The 15,180-nt window shown below is 48.8% G+C and overlaps 1 protein-coding gene across 1 annotated transcript in view; it reads right to left on the minus strand.

Moving 5' to 3' along the window:
• Positions 1-5,990: 5,990 nt before the first annotated feature.
• The window catches only part of LOC311599668 (uncharacterized protein), a gene marked incomplete at its 5' end in the record, with an annotated part of 15,781 nt that continues 6,591 nt past the window's right edge, over positions 5,991-15,180 (minus strand). The window contains 7 exon segments of the mRNA XM_084785683.1: positions 5,991-8,080; positions 10,301-10,400; positions 10,958-11,044; positions 11,684-11,765; positions 12,198-12,291; positions 12,294-12,303; positions 12,558-12,748. Coding sequence (XP_084641809.1) covers positions 7,548-8,080; positions 10,301-10,400; positions 10,958-11,044; positions 11,684-11,765; positions 12,198-12,291; positions 12,294-12,303; positions 12,558-12,748 — 1,097 coding nt within the window. The 3' untranslated portion in view covers positions 5,991-7,547.

The following is a 15,180-nucleotide window of genomic DNA, read 5'->3' on the forward strand; positions in this document are numbered from 1 at the left end:
GTGTTTTCTAAAAATGATCAGCCAATATATAGCTAGAAACAAGCAAGTCAGATATACTAAAATTAAACAGATGTGGTCCTCTAGCACTTATCTACAGACTACAGATTATAACGTTCTGTTTTATGTTTATAAAATATAGGTTAGAGCAGACAACTGAAGACAGACGAGGATTGAGCACAGATGTGCTGGTCCTCAAGCTTATCAGAGATCTGCTAAATATGGCATTAATTATATTTAAACTAATTAAGACAGAGAGTCCCACATCCTAGCAGTGGCTTCCTATGATTAAAGGTCTGAAAAAAATGTTTAATATTTGAGGGTCTAAGAAAGTGTTTAAATGTTGGTAAGTGCAAGTTACAGATTTAAAATAAGATCAATGGTCATAATAAACTGGTAAAATACTGGTTGCTTATTAAAAATGAGTCTGTCAAATCTGTATATCAAGTCTTCTGGAAAAAATGTTTATGCTTTTACTGGGTTTTGAAGACATAAGCCTACTCTAGCTGCCTTATGGACACAATTTTAACTTCTGTCCCCAGTCTGTATTTGTCTCAACAGATTTTTACCTGACTAACAGACTCCATCCAGAGATCACCTGTAAATTACAAGCTGCTAAGATCTATACCTGCTATTCCTCCAACAAGGTGGACTCTGTGCTGCCCTCAAAGAAGAATGTTGCTTTTATATGGACCACTCTGGGGTGGTCAAAGACAGCATGGCCAAGGTTAGAGAAAGCTTAGAAAAGATAAAAAGACAACGAGAACAGGAACAGAGTTGGTTCCATAACTAGTTCTCCACCTCCCCTTGGTTTACTACCTTGTTGCCCTCCATTCTGAGCCCCCTGGGAGGATTTCTTCTCCTTATCTCTTTTGGCCTCTGAGCTTTTAGACACCTCACTACCTTTGTAAATCAACAGCTAGATGCTCGAGGTGCTTGAGTAATACACATGCATTATCATAAACTTGACTCAGCAGACCAAGGCCATGATGAGCTTGAACACTAATGTGCCTCCGCTCCCCCTTCCTTGACATGGTGAGAATGGCATATACTCAGATATTGCCTGCCATACGGCGTGGGCACCTGCAAGGGGTGTGGGACAAGGTAGTGCAGGGGGAGGACACGATTGTCCAACTCTGAGTCCCCTGAGGAGTAAACCTGATTGCATAGAGGTTGATATCGAAAAATGTCTTGTTCACTGTATGTTGGGGATGCCACAGATCAGGACCTCCCTCTCCTCCTCAAAAAGACATCTTGACAAGCCAATCTGGCCCTAGGAGGATCAGGTCAATGCTTCCCCCCTCTGGTTAATGCCCACTCCCTCCGGGGACCAATGCTCACCCATATATAGTGGATCCATCTGCCTCCTCCTTTAATAAAGAGAGGAAGGAGACGTTGGGGACAATAGGCCATATGGTCAATGTTCAGCCATCTTGTCCAAGTCTGCACCTTTAAGTCTCTGTCTTTCCCAGAGCTTACCTTTCACCAGAAACTAGCTGACCCTGTTGTGAGTCAGCAGTTAAGGACAGATAGAGATGGAGCGACCTTGTTGTGAGTCAGCAGTTAGACTAAAGCTAGATGAAGACAAAGCAAGATGCCCTGTGTGGCAGGACATTAGGACCCTGCCTGCAATTCCCTATGTTTTGAGAAAAGCCTGCAGCTGGGTTACTATAGCGATATGCTTCCCTGCCTTCTGACTTATAAAAGCTGCTGCCTGACTAATAAAGTTTGAGAGTTTAATCAATCAGACTTGCTCTCCTTCTTTGTGTCTTGCATTTTTTCAACAGGTGACCTCCCTCCTGAGTTTTAGTTGAACCCCGCAGATTGAGTCAGGTATAAAAGGTTTGGTTTTGTGAATACTTATTTGGTCTTTTTTACTACTTATTTTTGAGACAGGGTCTCTCTACATAGTCCTGGCTCTCCTAGTATATCTGAATTGCTTGTTTCTAGCTATATATTGGCTGATTATTTTGAGAAAACACCTGTGATTAACTGAGCTATTACCTAACAAAACCATAAGCTTTAGTTATTTTAAACAGTTTGTAATAGCAGTTCTTAACTTTACATACCAGTTGTAGTTAAAGTACCAGAATGGCTTAAGAATGTTTATTATTATGACTATAATTATTATTACTGTTGTATTTTTTAACCCACTAGCAATCAATCAAGACATAGACAATATTAATTAAACTATTTATTTATTTATTATATAGTCTGTTTCCTACTGTTATGTTATTTCTTCTCCGTCTTTCCAAGTATGTCCCGTAGCTAGCATAAAAGCTTGTTCATGGAAGATGTCCATGTCTTAACGTTCTAAACTTAGAATCCCCTTGTGCCTCCTAGTGCCTTGATGACAGGTCATTTCTATTGTAGTGTGCCATTGTCTGTAGGCACCATATTTTAATTTTAATTTATTTTTATTTAACTTATGCATGTGTACCTGAAGAGGCCAGAGGAGGCATCCCAATTCCCTGGAGCTGGAGCTACTGAGCAGTTGTGAGATTCTAGATGGAACAGAACTTGGGTCCTTCTAGAAGATCTTAACCACTGAGCCATCCTGCCAACCCTAATTATACCACATTTTGCTTGTCCACTCACCTCTGAAAGATCATAGTTGTTCCTTTCACGTTTATGGACTTTTGACTTAAGCATTATAATTTTTCTGTTTGTTTGCCATTAGCCAGCAAGTTTAGCACAGAAGACTGCTGGAAAGCTAGACTTCCTTGATGTAGACAGAAATTCAGTCACAGGGAGAGAGAGGGAAAAAAATGAGGTTCAGAGGAGAGGGGAACAGCAGACGTTTTATTTTAAAGATTGCAATTTTAGGTTCAGTTTAGTGGTCGACCAGTGCGGACCCGAGCTATGTCAGTTATAACACTTGAGGAGGCAGCAACCCGTGGAAAGGATACAGTGTTGCCACGGGGCGGGGGTTGGGGAGGGGTGGGGCGCGGTGGACATGACTTGGGGCTCACATACAGGTGGCTTGTTTCTTCCTCTCTTTGTGCTGCCCTTCAAACCTTCTCATTTGCTCATAAGCTGACTCTGGTTAGATCTTGAAGCAGCTGCTAATTCCCAGGTAGTGTATGATGATACCATTTATCAAGATATGATGCGCCGGGCACGCCAGAGGTTTGTCCCTTCAGTTTTCCTAGACCCTATAAGTTGACTATCAATATTCCCCGTTACAGGCGGTGACTGTGTTTTATGTTAACATCCCCCTTCCCCCGCCCCACTTTAGAGAGTGGAGCTATATGACTCAGCTGGGAGAATATTTGCTTGGCAAACCCACTCCTCTCCTTTCTAACGCTGCTGCCACAGACTTTCTTTTCATGCATTGCTCTCAGGTAGCTCTCATCTGATCTCAGCAGGAGTGAGGAGGAGAGTGGGAGGCCGCTGTGCATTCTGGGTGCCGCTATAGCTGGAGCCTATGTGTGCCCTCTCTTCCTTCTCAGCGCCAGCCTTCCCAGCCCTGTTCAGGCCACCAAGGTACTGATTTAACAAGGCTCCCGTGTGTCTCTTTACTTTCTCTTCTCTCTGCTAGTTTTGGGGGACTATGTCTCTCCTCTCTGTTTCCGAGAACAGGAGTCTCCCTGGAGCTGCCGAGAACAAATGGTGTCTACATCAGAAACCACACAAGAAAGAGCGGGGGTTCGCTGAAATCAGACTCCAAGTGGGGTGCGGGTAAATAGTACCGTTGTTTGTTAAGTAGTTTGCAATGGTAGAACAGCACGGCTTCACTTATTAGCTTGGATTTTAGAAAGTGAGAGAATTTTAAATGCATAGTTTGGGAGTCGGTGGGGCTGAGAAAGCAAAGAAAAGAGATGGATTCAACATTGTTCGTGCTGTTGGCACGCGGGGATCAGACTCTCCTGAGGTCAAGTAACTGACATCTCATCTTGGTTTCCCTCTCTGGGGTGGAAAGTATAGAAGGCTGCCTCTTGCTCATGTAGATTCTCACAGCATTTTTTTTTTTGAAACATAGTCTCTCTGTGTAGCCTTAGCTGTCCTGGACTCACTCAGTAGACCAGGCTGGCCTCGAACTCACAGTGATCCACCTGCCTCTGCCTCCCAAGTGCTGGGATTAAAGGTGTGCACCACCACGCCCGGCCAGCACATCTTTCTTGGCACTGTGCTACCTCTGTCTTGTTTAGTTTTTAGCCCCATGCTTACATTGCTTTGCTCTTTCGTTTGTCTCTGGACAGGTGTTAAGGTTTGTCTGACCCAAAATGCGGGATTAATTGCCTTTCTTGTTTCTGTGGTGAAATACTTACACGAAAACAACTTAGGAGGGAACGTAGTTCTCCTGGCTTACAGTTCGAGAGGGCAGGTTGGGAGAACAGATCAGGTAGCAGGAAGAAATAAAAGATGAAGCCTGGCACTCAACAGGGCTTTCCTTTCCCCGTTTCATCACCCTCCTCTTAGGAATGTGCCACCATAAGGGTAGATGTTTCTCTTAGGAAATACCTCCGTGAAAAAACTCAAGGTGTGCCTCAGTGTTATTCTGGGTATCTTCTTATTCTAACCAAGGTGATGACCAAGATGAACCATCATAGACATGGACGACATAGCCAGGGTAGTCAGGCTTGTCAACAGAGAGAAAGGTCAGAACAGCCCTTCAGGAGAAGCAGAAGGGGCGTGTTGTGAAGTGCTAGGAGCTCTTTAAACCAGCCAGGTGTGGAACAGTTGGGGTCCTGGAAGATGGTATTCATGCTAATTGGTTAAATTTCAACTGCATCCATTAGCTGGAGATAGTAACCAAAAAACCAAACGAGTATAACATAGGCATAAAGCAGCTAGATTTGGTATTTGGAGGGCTTTCCTACTTTGCCGAATGCTAGGACAGCCTGTTCTGTGCTGTCACTGTGCACAGAATTGAGATGTACAGGAAGGAAGTAGAGATAAGCGCAGAAGAGTTTTCTAAACATAGCGTTTTCCAAGGTTTCACTGGGAATGGAGTTCCTGGCAATTGGTGGTGTTGGAACACTAGCCAAAGTGTGATGCTACAGCCTGGAGGAAAACAGTGATCTCTAACCCCTACTAGAATTGAAAGCCACTGGCTGACCCAGGCTGCAGGTCCCTAACCAGCCCCATCCTCTCTTCTGCAGCCCAAAGCCCACAGCTATATTCACCCTTGTAGTTAGATGTGGCCTTGGCTGCCTGTCCAGGCTGACTCCATGCCAGAAGTAGGGCAGGCCTCCACTGGGGCAAAGCAAAGCCCAGTAGCTCATCAGAGCTGGTAGAGCTTGCAGCTCTGAGTTTGGCTCCTTGTCTGGTGAATTCTCAAGGGATGGGGTTGCCAGCCGACGGTTAGGATGCAGCCTGACCCAGAGCTTGGCTTCCAGCCTCCTGGGAAAACGGAGGCCAGTTTCAAGAACTACCACAGGAATGGGGGCTTTCCAGTGCTGTTCATTCATCAATAAATGAAGCTGAGCTGAAAGAGATGCTGCGAGTTAGCAAAATGATCTGAGGAGGAAGAGGAAGGCTCCTTGTTCTGAAGTCACTGTTTCCTGTCAGCTCATTCAAAAATGGAAGGAAATGGTCACTGAAGGGACCCAGGGCCTTTAGGACTATAAGAGCTTCTGCAATTGGTCAAACAGTAGAGGTTGCAGGGTCAGGAAGAGCCTATCTCTGAGGCTGTATCATCTTTGAGGCAGGCTGAAGGAGAACTTTCTTTGGATAATGTAGAAATAGTAATACTTTAGGAATGTTGTGACTTCTAACTTAGAGGTCCCTCTTCTGTCACTGTACCTATGAGAGGACACTGGACAGGCAGTGTGTTCTGAAGACTATGCGAGTGATGTGCATGACACGTGTGTGTGTGTGTGTGTGTGTGTGTGTGTGTGTGTGTGTGTGGAGAGAGAGAGAGAGAGAGAGAGAGAGAGAGAGAGACAGAGAGACAGAGAGACAGAGAGAGAGAGAGAGACAGAGAGACAGAGAGAGACAGAGAGTCACTAGGTTGCCAGGGCCAGACTGGATTTTGCTGCCATCTTCTGGGAGTAAATACCCGCAACATCATGACTGCTCATTAGTACTAATATTATTTTACAGATAACTCCAGGAAAAGAAGGGTTTGGTGGGGTGAAGGTGAAGACAGTGTCTCTCTCTGTGTAACCCTGGAGGTCCTGGAACTCACTATGTAGACTGGGCTGCCCTGGAATCCAAAGCTCTGCTTCCCAAGTGCTGGCGATTGAAGGTGTGCACCACTACCACCCAGCGGAAGTGGTTCTTAGAGAGAAAATGGGCTAGCCCTTCTGGTATTTTTAGTCTCACAAGCCTGCTTCCTTCTAAGATCCAGCAGCTCTTGTCTTGGCGGGAGAGAGTAATGGTAGGGCTTGGTCATAAATCCAATGACTGGCATCAGAATGTCATTGGAAAGTAGTTGGGGACATGAAAATGGAGCAACTACAAAGCCAAGAGCCTTGGGGATTCTTGTAACCACCAGAAGTCAGAAAAGGTCAAGGTAGGAACCATCAGAGCCCCAAAAGGCAGTACCAGCCTTCTGAAACCTTGATGAAAGAGCTGGGATGTCAAACAGTAAAGGATGAGGTAGTTCCAAGGGTAGCCACAGCCGAAAGAGATTGTCACACTCGGGGATAAGAGGGTATGGGAGGAAGGAGGACGCCCTAGCCCCAGAAACAGTGTCACTGATAGGATCAGAATCAATGTGGAGGCTTCAAGGAAGAGCTGGGATTGCTTGAGAAATGTTGCTTTGGCTGAAATACTACTAGAAAAGGCAGATGCCCCATCTGCAGACCTCAACCTTCCTAACAGAATCGCAATCGCAGAGGAACCATCCTACTAGGAAGCCTGGATTGCAAGTGTGCACCCATCCCCTGTCACCTCAGACCCAGGGGAAGAGCAGAGCAGGAACTAAGCCTGCAAGCAGCAGAGAAGGAGATGACTCTGCGATCCCCGGTGAACACTGATTGTGGGGAGCGGGGATGTGGGGGCACAGTGCAACCCTCCGTGGTCCTGACTACCACTTAGTTCTTCAATAAGTTTATTTTTCAAAAGAAGCATTTGGAGGGAATGTGGTAAAATGTTAGTATTGTTTATCTTGTAAAACAGACGGCCAGCTGCTCATTATGCTCTCTTGTGGAAATTTCTAGATGCTTGGAATAGTTTCTACATTTTTTTCTGAAAGTAGTTTTCTATAGAAAAAAGTACATGTCCCAGATTAATGGCAATAGTAAATGTTTTCATGTCCAGACTTCCCCATTTCCCGCCCCATTCTCCCTCAAGGAATATTGGCATTTTGTGAATTTTAAGGGCCCTTGCACCAACAGCATTGATCCTTTGGCGTGGTGGCATATTAAAGGCAAGATGAAAGAGCAACGAGAGGAAAGAGTGAAGAAAGTCACAGGAGAAAGAGGAGGGCACTGACCAGGAGAAGAAGGCTTGGGAGGAGGAGGAGGAGGGCATCAAGTTGCCCGAGAACTTCTTCCTTTGAAACTTGCTTTGGCCACTTACTACCCAGAGCCTTCAGCAAGTTCTTGGCTCTCTCGTGCCTCCATTTTCTCCTCTCAAACTTATTGCATACAATAAGTTTGTCAATCGAACTTCTGACTGTGTTGAAAATGTTTGTGATTATTATTTTTTATTATTTTATCTTTTTTTTTTTTTTGAGGCAGGGTTTCTCTGTATAGCCCTGGCTGTCCTGAACTCACTTTGTAGACCAGGCTGGCCTGAAACTCACAGAGATCCACCTGCCTCTGCCTCCCAAGTGCTGGGATTACAGGCGTGTGCCACAGCGCCCAGCTATTTTGTCTCTTTATCTTCAGTGTTGCCAGCGGTCCTGGTGTTTGACCAACATTTGGCCAGATCAAATTAGTGAAAAGCACTGTCCTTTGCTGGGTCACCCTTCCCTGTGACAGTCTGCTTCTAGTTGTGCGTGAGAATTGACATGCAGAATTGCCCAAATTGCCTGGCTCGGTGTGATATCTGATGGCCTTGTCGAAAAAGAAAAAAACAGGACTCAGGAGGAGTGGGTTGCACATTGTGAAAACAGTCCACCAGGCTAACTCATCAGCTGACTCAGCTTCAGTATTCCACGTGGAAAGAGAAGTCCTTGCTCTGACTTGCCCTGCAGCAAAAGCAAGAAGAAGAAAGTGTTCCACGAAGCAACAGGTATGATCTAAGAGGCATCCTTAGGTGCTATAGTCAGCCAGGTTGTGCTCTCTCAGCCTCTTCTCCCACAAGGCCATGAGAAAAGGAGATGGGTACACAGACCGTGGCCCTCTCCCTAAAGTACGAAAGAAGTATTTGAAGAAGGAGGACTTGCAAATAAGCAATGTCACAATGAGGGATCATGAGCAAAGTGACACACAGCTGAGGGCTCAGAACTGTTGTCTCAATTAATTCCCACATTTGTCATGAAGCGGGAAATACTATTGAAATAGATAGGTTGGTTATGATTATTAAATAAGATTCTAATATAAGCAAAGAACATAAAGTGTCTTCTGTACCATAACTAGTATTCAGTGAATGTTTGCTGTGATTAATATTGTCATCCCTGCTTTGTAGATAAAGCAACTTGGTGACATCACCCAAACTGCCCAAGACCTCATTGCTAATGAATAAGTGGTAGAGTTTCAAGTCCAAGGCAGTTTGGTTTACTTTCGGGTTCATCAATCTATGACCTCAAATACCCAGCTTCATCTGGCAGTCCCACGTGATGCCAAACACACATCAGAAACACATCTCAAGCGGGTTCCTGACTTCTCCTATATAAAAATTCTGTTCTTGAGATTCTCAAGCAATAACAAAAATAAGCAAACAAAACCGTATTTGTTAAAAAAAAATTTTTTTTGGCAAACTCAAATAACTGCTTTCCATCTATCCTGAATGTGATCTTCTCATTTCTACAACCTTGACCCAAGTCCCGTGACTGTCCCCCTCCCTGGGTTAGTATAGTACCACTCTGTAACTCTCAATGCAGAAGTCAGTGTGACACCTTAAGACGTGCCATATATTGCCAGCCTCTGCTCAGAATCCTCTCTTGGCCTCTCAGTTTCTCCTGATATAAAATCAGGGTGTGTTCTTAGCTAAAGTCGTCTCTGGCTTGTCTTTTCTTCCTACAGTAACCCTCACTCATTCTGCTCCAGAATCACTGACTGCCTTACTCAAGTGCTACAAACCTCACACATCAGGGCTTTCACACTCTTAATTAGGACGTTCACACTCTTACATGAGGGTGCTCACACTCTTACATCTGGTGTTCACACTCTTACATCAGGGCACTCACACTCTTACACCAGGGCATTCACACTCTTACACCAGGGCACTCACACTCTTACATCAGGACATTCACACTCTCTTACATCAGGGCATTCACATTCTTACATCTGGGCTTCACACTCTAACATCTGGGCTTCATACTTTTACATCTGCTTTTACATCTGGGTGTTCACACTCTTACAACTGGGTGTTCACACTCTTACATCTGGCATTCACACGCTTACATCTAGGCTTCATACTTTTACATCTGCGTGTTCACACTCTTACAACTGGATGTTCACACTCTTACATCAGGGCATTCACACTCTTTTTTCCCCCCTTTGGTTTTTTGAGACAGGGTTTCTCTGTGTAGCTTTGACTGTCCTGGATTCGCTTTGTAGACCAGGCTGGCCTCAAACACACAGTGATCTGCCTGCCTCTACCTCCCAAGTGCTGGGATTAAAGGCATGTGCCATCACCACCTGGCTGGCATTCACACTCTTACGTCTAGGTGTTCACACGCTTCCATCATGGTGTTTACATTTGCTCTCATTGCCAGTGATAACAGTTCCCCTAACTACCCATGTGGCTCATCCTCCACTTCCTTCAGCTGGGACAAAGTATCTCTACGACCCAGGGCTCACTACATCCTATGGCTTTTGCCCTAACTTATTTTTCTCTGTGGCATTTGTTACTCTCCAACGTATGTATTCCCAGTGAGCTCACTCTTCCCCTCTGTAGAATGTAAGACCAGGAACAGGAAGTCTGCAGTGTGATTTCCTGGATACCCACATCATTCCTGGCACATGATAGTAAGTTACTGAGGGAATGAGTAAGGAATGGGAGCTGGAGAACTTCTGACTCCCACAGAGTAGAGACAGCTCCTTCCTCAAAACTCCTAGCTCTGTGTGCAGGAGCCAGAAACTGAGCAGCAAATAACAACGTCTCTCCTGGTGACTCCCTGGGACTCAAACTTTAACTTTTCACGACTGCCAGAAAAAAAAGCATTTGAAGACAAAAGTCATTCTACACGCTTTCCGTTCCTTCCTACTAACCCTTTGTACCCTCAGAAAAAGACTTGACCAACCTCCCAGTGCCACTGACGTGAACAGGCCACGGGCCCTCCAGTTCCTGTGGAAACTGAGGATCACAGCCATCTCCTCATCACTCAGCTGGAAGTCAAAGACCTGGAAGGCAAGAGTCCCAAAGCAGCCTCAGCAGGGAAAGTGCTGGAGGGATGTGAGGTTCTAGGCGTTTCTCCCGTTACGCACACAATGCATCCAAATAGTCTGTAAATATTCTGGGTTATTTAAAGGGATTAGTGTTGCACAAGCGGGGGTGTCCGTATGTATACAAGTGTGTGCAATGACTGAAACCCCTGAGGGGCCTGACAGGGCCACGTTCTTTTAATCCATTCTATCCCCTTGTACAAAAAGGCGGGTGAGTAGACCAAGGCAGCCCACAGGTGATCAGGACAGTGTGGGCTGTGGTCCATGTGCTCAAGAAATGTCCTCAGTGGGATAAAGCACACTTGTGCTCAGACCTGACAGGTCTTTGCTAGCGCCTGCCTCCAGCCCATCCTTGGCCCTCCGTGATCACGGCGGCCACTGAGCCGAAGAGTGGAAAGGTAGTTGGAAGAAGAGAAGATGCACGGATGATGAAGCGATGGCGTTAAAGCTTAAGGACAAGATCTTCTCTAACTCCATTGCACTGAGGACTGTCGGATGAACAACCCAGGTCTTACCTGAATGTTCTCCTGTATGGTGCGGGAGGGTGCCACAGACTTGGGGATCACCGCCACATTCCTCTCGATATGAAACCGAATCAGAACCTGTGTACAAACAGGGGAGAGCAGGCATTCACCTACCTACAAAGAACCCCTCCCAGCTAAGGGAGTAATAAAATACAACTATATTTCTCTGTGGCTTTAGCTATTACTGGAGGCATTTGCGGGTCCTCATCTTATGCCCCCTGATCCTGGAAGTGACAGTGCAGTTTCCCTAGGTAGGAAGGAGGGTAGCCTGTGGTCACAAGGCTGAGACAGTGTCCTGTTAAGCCTTGAAGCTGAGCCTGTGGAAGGAGGAGGGCAGCCTGTGGTCACAAGGCTGAGACGGTGTCCTGTTAAGCCTTGAAGCTGAGCCTGTGGAAGGAGGAGGGCAGCCTGTGGTCACAAGGCTGAGACGGTGTCCTGTTAAGCCTTGAAGCTGAGCCTGTGGAAGGAGGAGGGCAGCCTGTGGTCACAAGGCTGAGACAGTGTTCTGTTAAGCCTTGAAGCTGAGGCTGTAGGCTTGACAGGCAGCCCTTCTCTGATACCCGCTGTATTTCCTGGAGATCCCAACACACTTAACATTTCTCAGTTCTTCTTCTCCGGTGGATCAAAAGAAGGCAATACAAATAAAACACATGACTACAAGAATGAATTGCTAGATTAAAAAAAAAAAAAGGAAAGAGGGAAATCACTCTATTTTACCTGAGCTGCGGTTTTCCTGTGCTTTGCAGCAATCTCTTTAATCTTGGGGATCTCCAGAACTACTGGGTCCTCTGGCTTGGCACTAGAGGAAGAAAGATGGCTGGAGTGAAAATCACCATGGCTACATACCCATAAACATCCCTGCTGGGACAGTGTCCAAGCCGAGCACTGCAGCCACCCCACCCCACCCCCATCTGTGAGACAGGCAAAAAGAAAAAGAAAAAGAAAAGCTTTGTGTCTCTCCCATGAGCCGATCTACAGGACCAGGAGTTTTAGCAGTTGAAAGGCATGACCCAGCACTGCAGGGTGGAGATGGCATGTTCTCTGAGTGTGAGCCATGACCACTGTTGGGTTTTTCTGAATATGATTACAGCTGCATTCCCTTTGGGGGGTGGGGTCCAACACATTGTCAAAGATAGACACATCTTTCCTTGTGCCTTGGAATAGTAGCAATTTATGAAGTGCTAATTATAAGAGTGATAAAAAGAAAGTGCCAGCACTCTTGAAGCCTTACTAAGGTCTGTCTGGCGAGCCCAGGGGACTGTAGGCTGTGATGGTGATGCCTTTGGAGTGACAGTACTGTATTAGTTTTTCCTGGGTGAGGTATGGTGGCACTCAACCTACAAGAGAAAACACCTCTGTCACTAGGGAAGTAAGCCTGCTTTCTGAGTGGCTCAGAAGGACTTTTCCACACAAGAAAATGCAAACAAAGACCAAATACAACCCACTGATAGATGAGCTACAAACCAGACCCTGAGGTCTGCCTCCTACCTCCCTAAGCATCCTGAACTCTGACCCCTAAAAGAAGACTCAGTCCCCTGGCCCACAAATGTTACAGCAGGCACAGAGCAGGACCTGCACACACAGAACGCACCTGGTTGGTCACTGGCTTATTTTTGAGTCCAGGCTTGTTCAGGAGCCTTTCAATCTGGAAGTGGTTGAAGTTGGAGATGCCCAAAGCTTTCACCAGCCCCTGGTCCACCAGTTCCTCCCATGGCCTGTCACAGAGAGGGATATTGTATAGCTCAGTGGTTCTCAACCCTCCTAATACAATTAATGCAGCTCCTCATGTCTTGGTGAACCCTAACCATAAAATTATTTTCATGGCTACTTCATAACTGTAATTTTGCTACTGTTATGAATCATAATGTAAATATCTGGTATGCAGAATATCTGATGTGTGAGCCTAGTGAAAGGGTCATCTGACCCCAAATAGGTCTTGCCCCACAGGTTGAGAACTGCTGATTTAGAAGACTACAGGAGGATACAGGGATGCCTGTGTGCTTAGCCCTTGCGTAGGAGGAATGGCTCCTGCATGGCAAAGTTAGGAGAAGCACTAAAGGAGAACTTTGGTCTAGACTGAGATTCCTCATGGCTGCTTCCAGCTCTTCTATCCCCACACCCCACACCTACACCCCACACCCACACCCCACATCTCACACCCCACCCCACACCCACACCCACACCCACACCCCACACCCACACCCCACACCCCACACCCACACCCACACCCACACCCCACACCCACACCCCCACACCCCACACCCACACCCACACCCATACCCCACACCCACACCCACCACCCCACACCCACCCCCCAAACCTCACACCCTACACCCACACCCCACACCCACACCCCACACCCACACCCCACACCCACACCCCACATCTCACACCCCACACCCCATACCCACACCCCACACCCCACACCCCATACCCACACCCCATACCCACACCCCACACCCCATACCCCACACCCCACACCCACACCCCACACCCCATACCCCACACCCCATACCCACACCCCATACCCACACCCCACACCCCACACCCCATACCCACACCCACACCCCACACCCCATACCCACACCCCACACCCCACACCCCACACCCCACACCCCATACCCCACACCCCATACCCACACCCCACACCCCACACCCCACACCCACACCCACACCCCATACCCCACACCCCATACCCCACACCCCACACCCACACCCCACACCCCATACCCCACACCCCACTACCCCACACCCACACCCACACCCCCACCCCACACCCCACTCCCATACCCACACCCCACACCCCACCCCACACCCCACACCCCACACCCCATACCCCACACCCCACACCCACACCCCACACCCACACCCCACACCCACACCCCACATCTCACACCCACACCCCATACCCACACCCACACCCCACACCCCACACCCCATACCCACACCCCATACCCCACACCCACCCCACACCCACACCCCACACCCATACCCCACACCCCATACCCACACCCCACCCACACCCATACCCCACACCCCACACCCACACCCCACACCCCATACCCACACCCACACCCCACACCCCATACCCACACCCCACACCCACACCCCACACCCATACCCCATACCCCACACCCCACACCCACACCCCACAACACCCACACCCCACACCCACACCCACACCCACACCCACACCCCATACCCACACCCCACACCCACACACCCACACCCCACACACCCCACACCCCACACCCACACCCCACACCCCACACCCCATACCCCACACCCCACCCCCACACCCCATACCCCACACCCCCACACCCCATACCCCACACCCCACACCCCATACCCACACCCCACACCCCACACCCCATACCCACACCCCACACCCACACCCCACACCCCACACCCCATACCCACACCCCACACCCACACCCCACACCCCATACCCCATACCCACACCCCACACCCCACACCCCACACCCCATACCCCATACCCCACACCCCACACCCACACCCCACACCCCACACCCCAACCCCACACCCCCACACCCCATACCCACACCCCATCCACCCACACCCCACACCCCACACCCCACACCCACACCACACCCCCCACATCTCACACCCACACCCCACACCCACACCCCACACCCCACACCCCCACACCCCACACCCCATACCCCACACCCCATACCCACACCCCATACCCACACCCACACCCCAACCCCACACCCCACACCCCACACCCCATACCCACACCCCATAACACCCCCCACACCCCATACCCACCCCACCCCACACCCCATACCCCACACCCCACACCCACAACCCAACCACCCCCACACCCACACCCCACACCCCACACCCCATACCCCACACCCCATACCCCACACCCACACCCCATACCCCACACCCCACACCCACACCCCAACCCACACCCCATACCCCACACCCCACACCCACACCCCACACCCCACACCCCATACCCACACCCCACACCCCCACACCCACACACACCCACACCCACACCCCATACCCCACACCCCACACCCCATACCCCACACCCCACACCCCATACCCCACACCCCACACCCACACCCCACACCCCACACCCCATACCCACACCCCGCACCCCCACACCCCATAGCCCCACACCCATACCCCACACACCCATACCCACACCCCACACCCCACACCCCACACCCACACCC

Source organism: Acomys minous (genome assembly GCF_964271855.1).
Source record: "Acomys minous genome assembly, chromosome: 6".
NCBI classification, from domain to species: domain Eukaryota; kingdom Metazoa; phylum Chordata; class Mammalia; order Rodentia; family Muridae; genus Acomys; species Acomys minous.